The sequence below is a fragment of the Protomyctophum bolini genome (genome assembly GCF_963924005.1).
Source record: "Protomyctophum bolini genome assembly, chromosome: 4".
NCBI classification, from domain to species: Eukaryota; Metazoa; Chordata; class Actinopteri; order Myctophiformes; family Myctophidae; genus Protomyctophum; species Protomyctophum bolini.
The window spans coordinates 51,420,224-51,438,640 of NC_137865.1; the positions used below are offsets into that span (position 1 = coordinate 51,420,224).

The window sequence follows — 18,417 nt, forward strand, 5'->3', positions numbered from 1 at the left end:
GTCCTTTTAATACTCTATGGTTTGATTAGGCAGAGCGTCGCGGGTCTGTTATCAAGAAATAAGGAAATAAGAATTCAGCGATTGACCAATCAGAATCAAGCATTCAACCAAGCCATGTAATGAACACATCTAGCGGTATAGCGGTGTTCATACAGTAGACAGGTGTTCATACAGTAGACAGGTGTTCATACAGTAGACAGGTGTTCATACAGTAGACAGGTGTTCATACAGTAGACAGGTGTTCATACAGTAGACAGGTGTTCATACAGTAGACAGGTGTTCATACAGTAGACAGGTGTTCATACAGTAGACAGGTGTTTACAGTACGTAACGGTATATAGTGGTGTTCTCTCGCCGTACCTTTCCGTGAACACGGTACGGTGATCCGCACGGTGCTCGCGGGGCGGTCCTCTACCGACGCGTCCTCCACCAGGCAGTAGGCCTCTGGAGACCAGCTCAGGTACACACCGGACCTCCAGTACTGACGGATGGGCCGCAGGGCCCTCTCTGCACGGGGGACAGAACAGACACAGACACAGACACATTATGGTAACCACATGAACCACAGGACCCTCTCTGCACGGGGGACAGAACAGACACAGACACAGACACATTATGACCTCCAGTACTGACGGATGGCCCTCTCTGCACGGGGAAAAGGAAAGGAAAGGTACTATGTTTACCCAGGGTAACTGGACTAAGGAAAGGAAAGGTACCATGTTTACCCTGCAGGGTAACTGGACTAAGGAAAGGAAAGGTACTATTTTTACCCTGGGTAACTGGACTAAGGAAAGGAAAGGTACTATGTTTACCCAGGGTAACTGGACTAAGGAAAGGAAAGGTACTATGTTTACCCAGGGTAACTGGACTAAGGAAAGGAAAGGTACCATGTTTACCCAGGGTAACTGGACTAAGGAAAGGAAAGGTACCATGTTTACCCAGGGTAACTGGACTAAGGAAAGGAAAGGTACCATGTTTACCCAGGGTAACTGGACTAAGCTCAAGAACTTGTTTACAGCCAGGCCCTGCTCATAGAACATTTCATGGTAGGGGGTTCAATGCCTTGCTCAAAGGGCACTTCAGCGGTGGTCATTTTAACGTGCCGGTCCGGGGATACGAACTATAGCGACCTTCCGATATCACGACCGCTCCGCAAACCGTTCGGCCACCGCTGCCCTATGAACCCCAGGCTGCATGGGGGACAGAACAGACACAGACACATTATGGTAACCACATGGACCCCAGCATCCCCGTTCTGGGCCTCAGTCAACAGAGGCAAACCTTTTGTTGTGATGGAAAGAGAGTTGAGCCAGAAGGCAAAGATCTCTGTTCACCGAGCAATCTTTGTTCCTGCTCTCACCATATATGGTCATGAAGTGTGGGTCATGACCATAGACTGTAAACGATATGGACAGAGCGTTCCCCGGGTCTAACATGAACGTAAAATGAAGCCTGTCAGTCCTTGAATTGTAAATCGCCTGTAAGTCCGCCTTCATGGTCATGAACACTTTCTGCTTCCAGTCACTAGTTTAAAGTCTCATTTCTCATGTCATAATATTCTTTTTGGAAAATGATGGTCCCATTTATTTAAAAACAAAAAAAAATAAAGTCGAGTATGTTCTGAGGGGCGTGGCTACCGTTACAGTCATGATCGGGAGCCACCCCCAGTTCGAGTCAAAATATAAACCAACGAAGAAGAAGAAGGGGGGGGAAGTCCCGCCTCGTTGTCTGGGCCAGCCAATGGGCCAGCTGGGCCCAAACGGATCTAGAAAGATGGCGATTGGGACTGACAGGCTTCATCTTACGTCCATGTTAGACCCGGAGAACGCTTTGTCCATATTTCTTTTTACAGTCTATGGTCACATGACCCAAAGAATACGGTGGCGAATGCAAGCGGCCAAAATGAGTTTTCTCCGACGGGTGGCTGGCGTCTCCCTTAGAGAGATGGATGGATGGATGGATGATGAATGCATCACAGAGCAGGTAGGAGGGACACCTCACCTCGTCCACAGAGCAGGTAGGGCGACACCTCCAGCAGACGGTTGATCTGGCGGGACCAGTAGCCCATGGGAAAGTACGGCATCTCGTATTCACGCACGATCACCTCAGAGTTCTCACAGTGGGGCAGCTCGATCAGAGGCCTGTCCCGGGACAGACTGGGGGAAGAGGAGAGAGGATCAGAGGCCTGTCCCGGGACAGACTGGAGGAAGAGGAGAGGGGATCAGAGGCCTGTCCCGGGACAGGGAAGAGGAGAGAGGATCAGAGGCCTGTCCCGGGACAGGGAAGAGGAGAGAGGATCAGAGGCCTGTCCCGGGACAGACTGGGGAAGAGGAGAGAGGATCAGAGGCCTGTCCCGGGACAGACTGGGGGAAGAGGAGAGGGGATCAGAGGCCTGTCCCGGGACAGGGAAGAGGAGAGAGGATCAGAGGCCTGTCCCGGGACAGGGAAGAGGAGAGAGGATCAGAGGCCTGTCCCGGGACAGACTGGGGAAGAGGAGAGAGGATCAGAGGCCTGTCCCGGGACAGACTGAGGGAAGAGGAGAGAGGATCAGAGGCCTGTCCCGGGACAGACTGGGGGAAGAGGAGAGAGGATCAGAGGCCTGTCCCGGGACAGACTGGGGGAAGAGGAGAGAGGATCAGAGGCCTGTCCCGGGACAGACTGGGGGAAGAGGAGAGAGGATCAGAGGCCTGTCCCGGGACAGACAGACTGGGGGAAGAGGAGAGAGAGAGGATCAGAGGCCTGTCCCGGGACAGACAGACTGGGGGAAGAGGAGAGAGAGAGACTCGATCAGAGGCCTGTCCCGGGACAGACTGAGGGGATAGGAGAGAGAGAGGATCAGAGGCCTGTCCCGGGACAGACAGACTGGGGGAAGAGGAGAGAGAGAGGATCAGAGGCCTGTCCCGGGACAGACTGGGGGAAGAGGAGAGAGGATCAGAGGCCTGTCCCGGGACAGACTGGGGGAAGAGGAGAGAGGATCAGAGGCCTGTCCCGGGACAGACTGGGGGAAGAGGAGAGAGGATCAGAGGCCTGTCCCGGGACAGACTGGGGGAAGAGGAGAGAGGATCAGAGGCCTGTCCCGGGACAGACTGGGGGAAGAGGAGAGAGGATCAGAGGCCTGTCCCGGGACAGGCTGGGGGAAGAGGAGAGAGGATCAGAGGCCTGTCCCGGGACAGACTGGGGGAAGAGGAGAAAGGATCAGAGGCCTGTCCCGGGACAGACTGGGGGAAGAGGAGAGAGGATCAGAGGCCTGTCCCGGGACAGACTGGGGGAAGAGGAGAAAGGATCAGAGGCCTGTCCCGGGACAGACAGACTGGGGGAAGAGGAGAGAGAGAGGATCAGAGGCCTGTCCCGGGACAGACAGACTGGGGGAAGAGGAGAGAGAGAGGATCAGAGGCCTGTCCCGGGACAGACTGGGGGAAGAGGAGAGAGGATCAGAGGCCTGTCCCGGGACAGACTGGGGGAAGAGGAGAGAGGATCAGAGGCCTGTCCCGGGACAGACAGACTGGGGGAAGAGGAGAGAGGATCAGAGGCCTGTCCCGGGACAGACTGAGGGAAGAGGAGAGAGGATCAGAGGCCTGTCCCGGGACAGACAGACTGGGGGAAGAGGAGAGAGGATCAGAGGCCTGTCCCGGGACAGACTGAGGGAAGAGGAGAGAGGATCAGAGGCCTGTCCCGGGACAGACTGGGGGAAGAGGAGAGAGGATCAGAGGCCTGTCCCGGGACAGACTGGGGGAAGAGGAGAGAGGATCAGAGGCCTGTCCCGGGACAGACTGGGGGAAGAGGAGAGAGGATCAGAGGCCTGTCCCGGGACAGACAGACTGGGGGAAGAGGAGAGAGGATCAGAGGCCTGTCCCGGGACAGACAGACTGGGGGAAGAGGAGAGAGGATCAGAGGCCTGTCCCGGGACAGACTGGGGGAAGAGGAGAGAGGATCAGAGGCCTGTCCCGGGACAGACAGACTGGGGGAAGAGGAGAGAGGATCAGAGGCCTGTCCCGGGACAGACTGAGGGAAGAGGAGAGAGAGAGAGGAGCAAAATGGAACGGATGCCTTATATATCCAAACGCCGATAGGGTTGCGCCCGGAACCGTCCCTGCAGCAACGATTAGTGCAATGTATTTGTTCCCGTTATGAGTATTGTTGTTGAATTACTGATGACAAAAGCCTACAGTACGTACAGTGTATCCATGCCATAGGCCCGCTAGCAGACAGTTCACTACTTCTTTCTTTCAATCATTTTATTAAAAAATGCTAAATTTACAAAAAAAAATTGTGTTCCCATAGACAGCATAAGCCAGTGGACTTTTCATTTCATTTATTTTTTCTATGAGCTTGTATAGATCTGCTTTTTTTCAATAGTTAAATTATAACAATGCTTAAAACACCAAAAGGGGTTCCCGCCCAAAATGGGTTAAAGCTATATTACCTGCTAGGGATCAGCAGCTGGTCGTCCCCCAGGTCATAAAGGGTTAATATTAAAGGGATATACCGTAGATTACCACATTAAAGGGTTAATATTAAAGGCATATACCGTAGATTACCACATTAAAGGGTTAATATTAAAGGGATATACCGTAGATTACCACATTAAAGGGTTAATATTAAAGGGATATACCGTATATTATTACCTGCTAGGGATCAGCAGATGGTCGTCCCCAGGTCATAAAGGGTTAATATTAAAGGGATATACCGTAGATTACCACATTAAAGGGTTAATATTAAAGGGATATACAGTAGATTACCACATTAAAGGGTTAATATTAAAGGGATATAGAGTAGATTACCACATTAAAGGGTTAATATTAAAGGGATATACAGTAGATTACCACATTAAATGGTTAATATTAAAGGGATATAGAGTAGATTACCACATTAAAGGGTTAATATTAAAGGGATATAGAGTAGATTACCACATTAAAGGGTTAATATTAAAGGGATATACAGTAGATTACCACATTAAAGGGTTAATATTAAAGGGATATACAGTAGATTACCACATTAAAGGGTTAATATTAAAGGGATATACAGTAGATGACCACATTAAAGGGTCAATATTAAAGGGATATACCGTAGATTATTACCTGCTAGGTATCAGCAGCTGGTTGTCCCCCAGGTCATAAAGGGTTAACATTAAAGGGATATACCGTAGAGTATTACCTGCTAGGTATCAGCAGCTGGTCGTCGCCTAACGGCAACGCCACCTGGAACTTCTCCAGCAGCTTGAAGAACTGGGTCATGTGACTCTGGGGGAAACACTTGCTCTCCGACAGGAAGCGCTCCACGGCCGCGCGCTGCACCACCCCTTTGGGGTGCTCCCATTGGCCGGAGTTGGTCAACACCAGTTTCTATAGGACGAGAAGAACCATGTGGTCAACACCAGTTTCTATAGGACGAGGAGAACCATGTGGTCAACACCAGTTTCTATAGGACGAGAATAACCATGTGGTCAACACCAGTTTCTATAGGACGAGGAGAACCATGTGGTCAACACCAGTTTCTATAGGACGAGGAGAACCATGTGGTCAACACCAGTTTCTACACGGACAGGAAGAACACAGTTAGGGCTGTGTGGTCACCGTTACAAGCTTTAAAGATGGAGTGCCACAATGTTTGTATTGTTCCAGTTTTGAATGTTTCTATGAGGTCACAGTACTTCATTATAGACACCCTGGAGACGTGCAATGGTGTATAGAGCGTCGCAGTCCCTCCCCCTTTCAGAACGACGAGTGGCCCAGGAAATGAATCCCAATGCATTTTTCTCCAAAGGCTTTTCAAAACGTATTTATTTAAAGACGGTTACGCCGCGGACAAAGCCAACTCGGATCATGACAAATCATGACAACGAACACAATGTTTTGGGGCCGATCAAAAAATGTATAAGAAGAAAAAGAAAACAAAGTGTTGTCTCCTGCTTTATTTTCTTCTGTCTAATGATTTGATCGGCCCCAAAACATTGTGTTCATTGTCACGATCCGAGTTGTCTTTGTCCGCGGCGTAAACGTCTTTAAATAAATACTTTAAGAATAGCCTATGAGGAAAATTAACGGCGATTTATTTTCCGGGTCTCTCGAGGGGGCGGGACTGCGACGCTCTATTGACTTTGTATTTAGGGATTCTTCCTGGAGCCTTGACAGTCAAACGGGCCAATGAAATAAACAGCAATATAGTGTCATCACACTATCAACCCCTCCCCCTTTATCATACAACTACAGCTGTGGGTGTGGCTTCAGTTCAGATGGATCACCACCCATCACCACCCACCAGGCAAACCAGGCACACTTAATGAACTGGTGGGCGTGCCCACATAAAAACAACATTTTAACAAATACTGTACACTTTATGGAAAAAGTTATTCCTCCTTATATTATAAATCACACCCGTGTGAACTGAGTGGTGCAATCCCCCCCCCTCCTCTCTCTCTCTCTCTCTCTCTCTCTCATTAGCAGGCAGTAGGCACAGCAATACCCCTCTCTCTGTTTCTGGCGCCCCCTACTGGTATTAATAAGTCACATACTCGTGCTCATGACCACTGATACATACATAGGTGTGTGTACACGGACATTTGCTGGTTGTAGGAGTGGTTGCACCACTCAATAATACCTGATGATCAATGTTTTTCAATTGCGACACTCCATCGTTGAGTTAACCATTCAGCCGTGATCAGACCTGTGAGATGACGTGGTGTATTACAGACAGGAAACAGGAAGTGGTCATACCTGTGAGATGACGTTGCAGAGCCACTGGGGGTGTATGAAGTAGAGGTCGTGGAGCTGCAGCGCCGGGTCGTCATAGTGGAACAGAACACCTGTGGAGAAACAGGGTGTCGTCATAGTGGAACAGAACACCTGTGGAAATTACGACGGCATCAATGCTGGACAAATGCTGGACAAAGCCAGAGTGTCCATGCGGTCCAGACATCCGGAGGTTGTAGCTGCACGCAGCAGGGTGGAGGAAGCACGGCTCAACTTTGAGCGCGAACCAACCGTGGAGAGACGTGTTGTACTGAATGAAGCCAAGCAGTTTCTCTTCAGTACATACGACACGATAAAAGGAGTGGAACTGATGGAGAGCGTACAGAGAGTGCAGGCAGCGCATGGTGAACGGCAATATGGGGAGGCCTGGAAAGTCATCAATGAGATGACTGGGCGGAAAAGAGCTAAGGAGGGACAGGTGGAGGGACACAGCCCAGAGGACAGGGTGACTACCTGGTTCGGCCACTTCCAGGGGCTCCTGGGTACAGCAGAGGATGGAGTTGAGGAGGATGTGCCGGAAATCCTCCAGGGCCTGGACATCGAAGATGGTCCCTTTACGTCCAGTGAGCTTTCCAAGGCGAAATCCACAGTGAGGGAGGGCAAGAGTGCTGGGCCAGATGGCATACCCCCAGAGGTCCTAAAGAACTGTGACCTTGATGACCTCACCCTGGAGTTTTGCAACCTGTCACTAATGAACAACAAACAGCCTGAAATATGGTCTCTGTCCAACATCATTCCAGTGCCTAAAGCTGGGGACCTCTCAAAGCCAGACAACTACAGAGGCATCAGCCTGACTTGTATCACTGCAAAGATTTACAACAGAATGATACTAAACAGGATACGGCATGCCATCGACCCTCTCCTGAGAGAGAACCAAAATGGCTTCAGAGAGAGGAGAACTACCGTAGCACAGATCTTGGCACTGAGGAGAATGATTGAGGAGGTGAGGAAGGACAACTTGACTGCTGTACTCTGCTTCATCGACTTCAAAAAGGCGTTTGACTCGATTCACAGAGGCACAATGGTGAAGATCCTTAAGGCCTACGGTGTCCCTCCCAACTTGCTCCGGGCAATAGAGTCCATGTATGCAAAAACAAGGGCCAAGGTGGTGACCCCAGATGGTAACAGTGAGGAGTTTGATATCCGGGCCGGGGTAATGCAGGGGGATACCCTAGCCCCTTTCCTCTTCATCATAGTCCTGGACTATGCGCTCAGGAAAGCTATCAGTGGACGAGAGCAGGATCTTGGCTTCACCCTAACCCCAAGGAGGTCAAGACGACATCCCAAGGTAGTCCTGACAGATCTGGACTATGCGGATGACATCGGCCTGCTCTCCGACAGCGTGGAACAAGCTCAGGAACTCCTGAACAGTGTGGAGCTGGAGTGTGCCAAAGTTGGCCTTAGGCTAAATGCCAAGAAAACTGAGGTTATCACCTACAACATCTCACCGGAACATCCACCTCTCACAACAGCAGGAGGCACGGTGCTGAAGGAAGTCAAGGACTTCAAGTACCTGGGCTCATGGGTCAACTCAACCGAGCAAGATCTGAAAGTGAGGAAGGCACTTGCATGGAGGTCCCTAAATGGCATGAACAGTGTTTGGAACTCCAATCTCCCCCGACAAATCAAACTCAGCTTCTTCTACGCAACAGTGGAGTCTGTTCTCCTATACGGCAGTGAATGCTGGACCCTGAAGCCAACCCTGGAGAAGTCCCTTGACGGGTGCTACACCAGAATGCTGCGTGCAGTACTTAACATCAGCAAGACTGTACATGTCACTAACATGACTCTGTATGAGGGACTACCGAGGGTGAGCCAGAAAATAGCAGCCAGGAGAATGAGACTAGCAGGACACTGCCAAAGACATCAAGAACTGCCAGCCAGCAAACTGGTGCTCTGGGAACCAACACACGGCCATCGATCACGAGGACGCCCCGTGCTAACATACGTGGATATACTCAAGAGCGATGCAGGAGTGCAAAGTACCAACGAACTGGCCGGATGTATGGAGAACCGAGATGACTGGAAACGACGATGGAGGGCTCGTCTGAGGACGACCTAGAGAGATCAAGGCCCGCCAAAATGCATGTCCTTCACAATAGTGATATGCCGTCACACTGTCCATGGTTCTGAAGTAACCGTCACTGCAGAGTAACTGTAGCTGCTGTCCATGGTGCTGAAGTAACTCTAGCTGCTGTCCATGGTGCTGAAGTGACTGTAGCTGCTGTCCATGGTGCTGAAGTGACTGTCCCTGTAGCTGCTGTCCATGGTGCTGAAGTAACTCTAGCTGCTGTCCATGGTGCTGAAGTAACTCTAGCTGCTGTCCATGGTGCTGAAGTGACTGTAGCTGCTGTCCATGCTGCTGAAGTGACTGTAGCTGCTGTCCATGGTGCTGAAGTGACTCTAGCTGCTGTCCATGGTGCTGAAGTGACTGTAGCTGCTGTCCATGGTGCTGAAGTAACTCTGTAGCTGCTGTCCATGGTGCTGAAGTGACTGTAGCTGCTGTCCATGGTGCTGAAGTAACTCTATAGCTGCTGTCCATGGTGCTGAAGTAACTCTATAGCTGCTGTCCATGGTGCTGAAGTGACTCTAGCTGCTGTCCATGGTGCTGAAGTAACTCTATAGCTGCTGTCCATGGTGCTGAAGTGACTCTAGCTGCTGTCCATGGTGCTGAAGTGACTCTAGCTGCTGTCCATGGTGCTGAAGTGACTCTAGCTGCTGTCCATGGTGCTGAAGTGACTCTAGCTGCTGTCCATGGTGCTGAAGTGACTGTAGCTGCTGTCCATGGTGCTGAAGTAACTCTATAGCTGCTGTCCATGGTGCTGAAGTTACTCTAGCTGCTGTCCATGGTGCTGAAGTTACTCTAGCTGCTGTCCATGGTGCTGAAGTAACTGTCCCTGTAGCTGCTGCTATTCTGGTGGAAGTCCCTTATATACAGTACCTTTATTGAAAGGATGAGCCCCGTGAGATGCCTCATCTCAGTTCATAGGGGGTCCTCAACACAGAACAATACATACAATACAGTTCACAAACAATACAACAATACAACTGTACAGTGCCTAAATCCCTGTATTAGGTGCTACTGTCTGCTGACGGTTGAGGATGGAGTTTGGACGTGTGCTGAAAGAACTGAGATCCGGAATGTTCGTAGAGTGGATATTAAATTATATGTATTTATTTACCTTACAAAATCCTATACTTTGAATGCAAATAACATAAGTAACAAACAGTCAAACGTGGTGATTGCAACAGTCCCTGTCTGCACAGTCAGAAAACAGTTTGCCTCCTATCAACAACACCTGCAATTCATTAGGGACAGGGTTAAAAATCGAAGAACGACTGACATTAGAAACATAAGCTTTTTCAGATAACTGTCAGGATGTAGAAGACATTTATAGAAGCTGATCTCAGGTCAGAATGGAAAACCGTCAGGATGTGGAAGACATGTTTTAGAAATCTGATCTCAGGTCAGGATGGAAAACTGTCAGGATGTAGAGAGACATGTTTTAGAATCTGATCTCAGGTCAGAATGGAAAACCGTCAGGATGTAGAAGACATGTTTTAGAATCTGATCTCAGGTCAGAATGGAAAACTGTCAGGATGTAGAAGACATGTTTTAGAATCTGATCTCAGGTCAGAATGGAAAACTGTCAGGATGTAGAAGACATGTTTTAGAATCTGATCTCAGGTCAGAATGGAAAACTGTCAGGATGTAGAGAGACATGTTTTAGAATCTGATCTAAGGTCAGAATGGAAAACCGTCAGGATGTAGAAGAAGACATGTTTTAGAATCTGATCTCAGGTCAGAATGGAAAACCGTCAGGATGTAGAGAGACATGTTTTAGAATCTGATCTCAGGTCAGAATGGAAAACCGTCAGGATGTAGAAGACATTTTATATAGAATCTGATCTCAGGTTAGGATGGAAAACTGTCAGGATGTAGAGAGACATGTTTTAGAATCTGATCTCAGGTCAGAATGGAAAACCGTCAGGATGTAGAAGACATGTTTTAGAAATCTGATCTCAGGTCAGGATGGAAAACTGTCAGGATGTAGAAGACATGTTTTAGAATCTGATCTCAGGTCAGAATGGAAAACCGTCAGGATGTAGAAGAAGACATGTTTTAGAATCTGATCTCAGGTCAGAATGGAAAACCGTCAGGATGTAGAAGACATGTTTTAGAATCTGATCTCAGGTCAGAATGGAAAACCGTCAGGATGTAGAGAGACATGTTTTAGAATCTGATCTCAGGTCAGAATGGAAAACCGTCAGGATGTAGAAGACATGTTTTAGAATCTGATCTCAGGTCAGAATGGAAAACCGTCAGGATGTAGAGAGACATGTTTTAGAATCTGATCTCAGGTCAGAATGGGGCTAAAGTCTCACCGGCTTCGCTGAGGAAGTGCACGGCGTGCGGGAGCTCCTCCCGGTCCAGCTGCAGCTGGCTGTCCTCCACCAGCTGCAGCATCTGGAGGTGGTTGAGGACCGGGAAGTCTGGAGGAACCCTGGCTCTCTCCTGGAGGACCCGACGCTCCAGCTCCACGTAGCTGTCTGGGACCAGCTGGCCCATCACCGCCTGACCCTGGATCTGTTGGACACAGAGCAGAGCGGAAGGAAGAGGTTGATGCTGTGATGGGTCACTGGTCTGGGACCAGCGGTCCCATCACAGCCTGACCCTGGATCTGGAACGCAGGGATTTATTGATTGATTGAAGTATTTACTAACCCATTCTGACCTGAGATCAGATTCATACGAGGTTTACACTGGACACACACACTGGTCTGATTAACCCATTCTGACCTGAGATCAGATTTAAAAAAAATGTCAGTCGTTCTTCGATTTTTCAAAAATAGCAGACCTACAAGCTCGTAGGGATTTGCATGTCTTAATGACTGTTGGTAGGGCGTTCCACATTTTTTTCACTGACGAAAACTAATGGAAACTAAGCTATATGACAAGAACTAAGACTAAAAAAAAAAACCTCACCTTGAAGGCGGTGACCTCACATTTAAGGCGGTGAGTGACCTCACCTTGAAGGTGGTGACCTCACCTTGACGGAGGTGACCTCACCTTGAAGGCGGTGACCTCACCTTGAGGGCGGTGAGTGACCTCACCTTGAAGGCGGTGACCTCACCTTGAAGGCGGTGACCTCACCTTGAAGGCGGTGACCTCACCCTGAAGGTGGTGACCTCACCTTGACAGAGGTGACCTCCCCCTGAAGGTGGTGACCTCACCTTGACAGAGGTGACCTCACCCTGAAGGCGGTGACCTCACCCTGAAGGCGGTGACCTCACCTTGAAGGCGGTGAGTGACCTCACCTTGAAGGCGGTGACCTCACCTTGAAGGCGGTGACCTCCCGGGCGATGCTCTTGCGCAGCCGGGCCAGCGTGTCGTTGGAGTCGTCCGTGGCGTCCACCGCGTGGTAGTCTCGGATGGCGGGGAAGGCCTGGTGGTTGAGCAGCTCGCCTCTGATCCTGGAGACACACGCCTGGAGCTGGGGCTCCTCAGCCACGTCACTGTGGGTCCCCACCAGCAGCACGGGGCACAGAGGGGCCGCCGCCTAGGGCACCACATAGAGGAAGACAGAGTTACCACACTGTGGGCCCCCACTAGGACGGGGCACAGAGGGGCCACCGCCTAGGGCAGCACATACAGGGAGACAGAGTTACCACACTGTGGGCCCCCATTAGGAGGAGGGGCACAGTGGGGCCGCCGCCTAGGGCAGCACATAGAGGAAGACAGAGTTACCACACTGTGGGCCCCCACTAGGAGGAGGGGGCACAGTGGGGCCGCCGCCTAGGGCACCACATAGAGGAAGACAGAGTTACCACACTGTGGGCCCCCATTAGGAGGAGGGGCACAGTGGGGCAGCTTTTGTTGGCTGATCGGTCTCACCTTGATGTTGAACAGCCATGGTTTCAGGGCGTCGACCTGGCTGGCTCCTTTGCTGAGGTCATACACCACCAGGTACAACGCTCTGGGGGACAGGAAGTGAGGGTGGGAGCCACGGAACTCCTCCCCACCTGGACACACAGTAGGATAATTAATAATAATAATAATATTAACCCATTCTGAGATCGGATTCTAAAAATGTCTTCTACATCCTGACAGTCTTCTGAAAAAGCTATGTTTCTATGTCAGTCGTTCTTCGATTTTTCTAAAATAGCAGATCTACAACAAATCAAATCATTATCAAACTGCATTCATTACAGCTGTGGTGTGGCCAGCAGATGGCAGTGTAGTGCAGCACAAACTAGTGCAGCCACATGCAACACATAGTATACTCCTGAGCATGTGCACACACACACACACACACGCACACACGCACGCACACACGCACGCACACACGCACGCACACACAAGCACGCACGCACACATGCACGCACGCACGCACGCACAGTGCGACAGTTTAGTCGGCCGTAAACGAGGAAGTGGACAGCAGTGCGAATGTCTAGGATCGCTGAAGAAGGAAAGTACTTAAGTTATATAACCAGTAAAAGTACTGGTACAGCAGTCTACCCCAGTAGTCTACCCCAGTAGTCTACCCCAGTAGTCTACCCCAGCAGTCTACCCCAGTAGTCTACCCCAGCAGTCTACCCCAGCAGTCTACCCCAGTAGTCTACCCCAGCAGTCTACCCCAGTAGTCTACCCCAGCAGTCTACCCCAGCAGACGTCGGACGCACCTGAGAAGTCCCAGACGTTGAGCGTGCTCCTCCGGTCCTTCTCCCTGATGGTCCAGTCTCGGACGTCGATGCCCACGGCGGCTCCGCCCCGCTCGGCGCTGTACGGTCCGTACCACTGGGTCCGCTTCCTCTTCATCAGCTGCTGGAGCAACGTGCTCTTACCGCTGCCCGCGTTGCCCACCACAATGAGCTTCATCCGGGTGTAGGGAACGGCCTTCTTCAGACGCTGCTGGAGGAACCTAGAGGAGGAGAACATCTTTAGTCTGGTGTAGGGAACGGCCTTCTTCAGACGCTGCTGGAGGAACCTAGAGGAGGAGAACATCTTTAGTCTGGTGTAGGGAACGGCCTTCTTCAGACGCTGCTGGAGGAACCTACAGGAGGAGAACATCTTTAGTCTGGTGTAGGGAACGGCCTTCTTCAGACGCTGCTGGAGGAACCTAGAGGAGGAGAACATCTTTAGTCTGGTGTAGGGAACGGCCTTCTTCAGACGCTGCTGGAGGAACCTAGAGGAGGAGAACATCTTTAGTCTGGTGTAGGGAACGGCCTTCTTCAGACGCTGCTGGAGGAACCTAGAGGAGAACATCTTTAGTCTGGTGTAGGGAAGGGCCTTCTGGAGGAACCTACAGGAGGAGAACATCTTTAGTCTGGTGTAGGGAACGGCCTTCTGGAGGAACCTACAGGAGAACATCTTTAGTCTGGTGTAGGGAAGGGCCTTCTGGAGGAACCTACAGGAGAACATCTTTAGTCTGGTGTAGGGAACGGCCTTCTGGAGGAACCTACAGGAGAACATCTTTAGTCTGGTGTAGGGAAGGGCCTTCTGGAGGAACCTACAGGAGGAGAACATCTTTAGTCTGGTGTAGGGAAGGGCCTTCTGGAGGAACCTACAGGAGAACATCTTTAGTCTGGTGTAGGGAACGGCCTTCTGGAGGAACCTACAGGAGAACATCTTTAGTCTGGTGTAGGGAAGGGCCTTCTGGAGGAACCTACAGGAGGAGAACATCTTTAGTCTGGTGTAGGGAAGGGCCTTCTGGAGGAACCTACAGGAGGAGAACATCTTTAGTCTGGTGTAGGGAACGGCCTTCTGGAGGAACCTACAGGAGGAGAACATCTTTAGTCTGGTGTAGGGAACGGCCTTCTGGAGGAACCTACAGGAGGAGAACATCTTTAGTCTGGTGTAGGGAACGGCCTTCTGGAGGAACCTACAGGAGAACATCTTTTGTCTGGTGTAGGGAAGGGCCTTCTGGAGGAACCTACAGGAGAACATCTTTAGTCTGGTGTAGGGAAGGGCCTTCTGGAGGAACCTACAGGAGAACATCTTTAGTCTGGTGTAGGGAACGGCCTTCTGGAGGAACCTACAGGAGAACATCTTTAGTCTGGTGTAGGGAACGGCCTTCTTCTGCAGGAACTGACAAAAACAACACTGGACTGTGACTGACCGCACGATGTCTTTGGTCTTGCTGCCGATGTGCTTGAGGTCCAGCTGGAGGCGGAGCCCCTCCAGGGGGAGGTCCCAGAGGCGGGCCAGCCTCCCCATCTCGTCGGGGAAGGAGCGCAGGGCGGCGTTGCGGCTGACGTCCAGAGAGGTCAGCTCCTGGAGGAGGCCGATCTGAGGAGGAATCTGAAGGACAACACTATTATTAACCCATTCTGACCTGAGATCAGATTATATAAATGTCTTCTACATCCTGACTAAGCTATGTTTCTATGTCAGTCGTTCTTCGATTTTTCAAAAATAGCTAAAGCATGACATGATGCTAACGCCAAAAGGGGTTGGACGCCAACTCCTGGAGGACGCTGATCTGAGGAGGAATCTGAAGGACAACACAAGGGGACAACCCATTAACCATTAACCCATTAACCCATTTTGGGGCGGGAACCACTTTTTGGTGTTAGCATTATGCTATAGCTTTAGCTATTGAAAAATAGCAGATCTACAAGCTACAAGCTTGTAGGTCTGCTATTTTTGAAAGAAATCGAAGAACGACTGACACACAGAAACATAGCTTTTTTCAGAAAACTGTCAGGATGTAGAAGAACATTTTTATAGAATCTGATCTCAGGTCAGAATGGGTTGAACCACCAAAAGTGTACATACAGTAATATTACATACAGTAATATTACAGTAAGTGTACATACAGTAAGTGCATATTACAGTAAGTGTACATACAGTAAGTGAATATTACAGTAAATGTACATACAGTAATGTGAATATTACAGTAAGTGTACACACAGTAAGTTAATATTACAGTAAGTGTACACACAGTAAGTGAATATTACAGTAAGTGTACATACAGTAATGTGAATATTACAGTAAGTGAACACACAGTAAGTGAATATTACAGTAAGTGAATATTACAGTAAGTGTACACACAGTAAGTGAATATTACAGTAAGTGAACATACAGTAAGTGAATATTACAGTAAGTGTACACACAGTAAGTGAATATTACAGTAAGTGTACACACAGTAAGTGAACATTACAGTAAGTGTACACACAGTAAGTGAACATTACAGTAAGTGTACACACAGTAAGTGAATATTACAGTAAGTGTACACACAGTAAGTGAATATTACAGTAAGTGTACACACAGTAAGTGAACATTACAGTAAGTGTACACACAGTAAGTGAACATTACAGTAAGTGTACACACAGTAAGTGAACATTACAGTAAGTGTACACACAGTAAGTGAATATTACAGTAAGTGTACACACAGTAAGTGAATATTACAGTAAGTGTACACACAGTAAGTGAACATTACAGTAAGTGTACACACAGTAAGTGAACATTACAGTAAGTGTACACACAGTAAGTGAACATTACAGTAAGTGTACACACAGTAAGTGAACATTACAGTAAGTGTACACACAGTAAGTGAACATTACAGTAAGTGTACACACAGTAAATGAACATTACAGTAAGTGTACACACAGTAAGTGAATATTACAGTAAGTGTACACACAGTAAGTGAACATTACAGTAAGTGTACACACAGTAAGTGAACATTACAGTAAGTGTACACACAGTAAGTGAACATTACAGTAAGTGTACACACAGTAAGTGAACATTACAGTAAGTGTACACACAGTAAGTGAACATTACAGTAAGTGTACACACAGTAAGTGAACATTACAGTAAGTGTACACACAGTAAGTGAACATTACAGTAAGTGTACACACAGTAAGTGAATATTACAGTAAGTGTACATACAGTAAGTGAATATTACAGTAAGTGAATATTACAGTAAGTGTACACACAGTAAGTGAACATTACAGTAAGTGTACACACAGTAAGTGAATATTACAGTAAGTGTACACACAGTAAGTGAATATTACAGTAAGTGTACACACAGTAAGTGAATATTACAGTAAGTGTACACACAGTAAGTGAATATTACAGTAAGTGTACACACAGTAAGTGAATATTACAGTAAGTGTACACACAGTACAGTGAGCCAGACCTGTACACACTACTGTACCTCGGAGAGCTTGTTGTCACTGAGGTGGAGCTTCTCCAGCCGGGCCCACCTGTAGACGGGCCCGCTCAGGTCCAGAGCCGCCACGGCGTTCTGCGTGAAGACCAGCTCACGCAGGTTCACCGAGGCCCAGGAGGCGGGGCCCGGCAGCACCGCGATGCCGTTGGTCCTCATGTCCACCGAACGCAAACTGAACCAACGACGGGCAGAAGGTTAGGCAATTTAGGCATTCATCAGACGCTCTTAATCCAGAGCGACTTACATTAAAGGAGAATTCCATGCTAGAATGCTTTCTTACCTTTCTTTGTAGTCGTTACGTCCCCACCAAAGAGGTCCATGTGTTATTTTGTGCCAAAAACTCCTTATTGGCTATTTCCCCTACCACAAGACCTCAATGAATTGCATTGCATTGAATGGGAATTTAATGGGGGCTACGGGGTGTTATGCTAATTCGCTTATTTCCATCGAAATAAGTAGTAAAGTGTGCGGCTTGGGATATTATTTACATTATGAAGAGAGGATAAATACAAATAAATTATAATTTTGAGCGATGAAAATAAGCGAATTAGCACAACACCCCATAGCCCCATTCAATTCAATGCAATTCATGTAGGGCTTATGGTAGGGGAAATAGCCAATAAGGAGCTTTTGCACAAAATAACACCTGGACCTCTTTGGTGGGGACGTAACAACTACAAAGAAAGGTAAGAAAGCCTTTTAGTATGGAATTCTCTATTAAGCAAGAACAAAAAAGCATGGGAATACATCACATATATAAAAAGCACTTATCATGAAACATGCATAAGCTAAGAACGTAACAGTGGGATATCTATATGATGACACTATACATATAAACTATACATATATACTATACTATGCTATACATATGTACTATGACTACGTACAATGCAAAAAAATTGCTATCTACATAACATGCTATAAGTCTGTATCAAATGCTATCTAAATCTACATAAAGTGCTATCTAAGGGGGTGGGGTAAGTGCTACGGGCCATGATGGAGTCTGAAAAGGTGGGTTTTCAGACTACGGCGGAAGATTGGGAGTGATGCTGCAGTTCTGACTGCAACGGGAAGTGCATTCCACAGTTTTGGAGCCAGAAGGGAGAAGATTTAAGGGGAACGTGTGGTCAATTTGCAAGTGCAAGGAATGGCTCATATGATTTTATTTGTAATAACAACACAACGTGGGTGATTCTTTGCTACCGAACAGTTCCAGAACTCTTGGTACCCAGAATGTAGCCCCACGTTCCGTTTGTTTTACAAAACCACCCAATACTTACTTCAGACTAGACTAGATCCTGACCTCAGCCTGAAGTACTATACTACTATAATACTGCCAATATTCAAAAAACATCTAAAGAAATATCTTATTTTTCCCTCTCTGTAGATTACATGTTTTACTTTGATGCGTTATATTTTCTTTTGTGTGTTTGTTGTTGTATTGTTTATTTCTGTTTTCTGTGCAGTCTGTGTTTTTATTTTCTTTACTGCACA

The 18,417-nt window shown here is 48.4% G+C and overlaps 1 protein-coding gene across 1 annotated transcript in view; it reads right to left on the reverse strand.

Moving 5' to 3' along the window:
- Positions 1 to 18,417, reverse strand: part of lrrk2 (leucine-rich repeat kinase 2) — a 121,430-nt gene that overhangs the window by 25,994 nt on the left and 77,019 nt on the right. Inside the window, exons 27-36 of the mRNA XM_080760851.1 lie at positions 16,909 to 17,095; positions 14,869 to 15,050; positions 13,433 to 13,671; positions 12,645 to 12,772; positions 12,088 to 12,309; positions 11,136 to 11,337; positions 6,714 to 6,802; positions 5,155 to 5,342; positions 2,002 to 2,156; positions 361 to 507 (exon numbers count right to left, since the gene is read on the reverse strand). Coding sequence (XP_080616977.1) covers positions 361 to 507; positions 2,002 to 2,156; positions 5,155 to 5,342; positions 6,714 to 6,802; positions 11,136 to 11,337; positions 12,088 to 12,309; positions 12,645 to 12,772; positions 13,433 to 13,671; positions 14,869 to 15,050; positions 16,909 to 17,095 — 1,739 coding nt within the window. The remainder of the gene's footprint in view (positions 1 to 360; positions 508 to 2,001; positions 2,157 to 5,154; positions 5,343 to 6,713; positions 6,803 to 11,135; positions 11,338 to 12,087; positions 12,310 to 12,644; positions 12,773 to 13,432; positions 13,672 to 14,868; positions 15,051 to 16,908; positions 17,096 to 18,417) is intronic.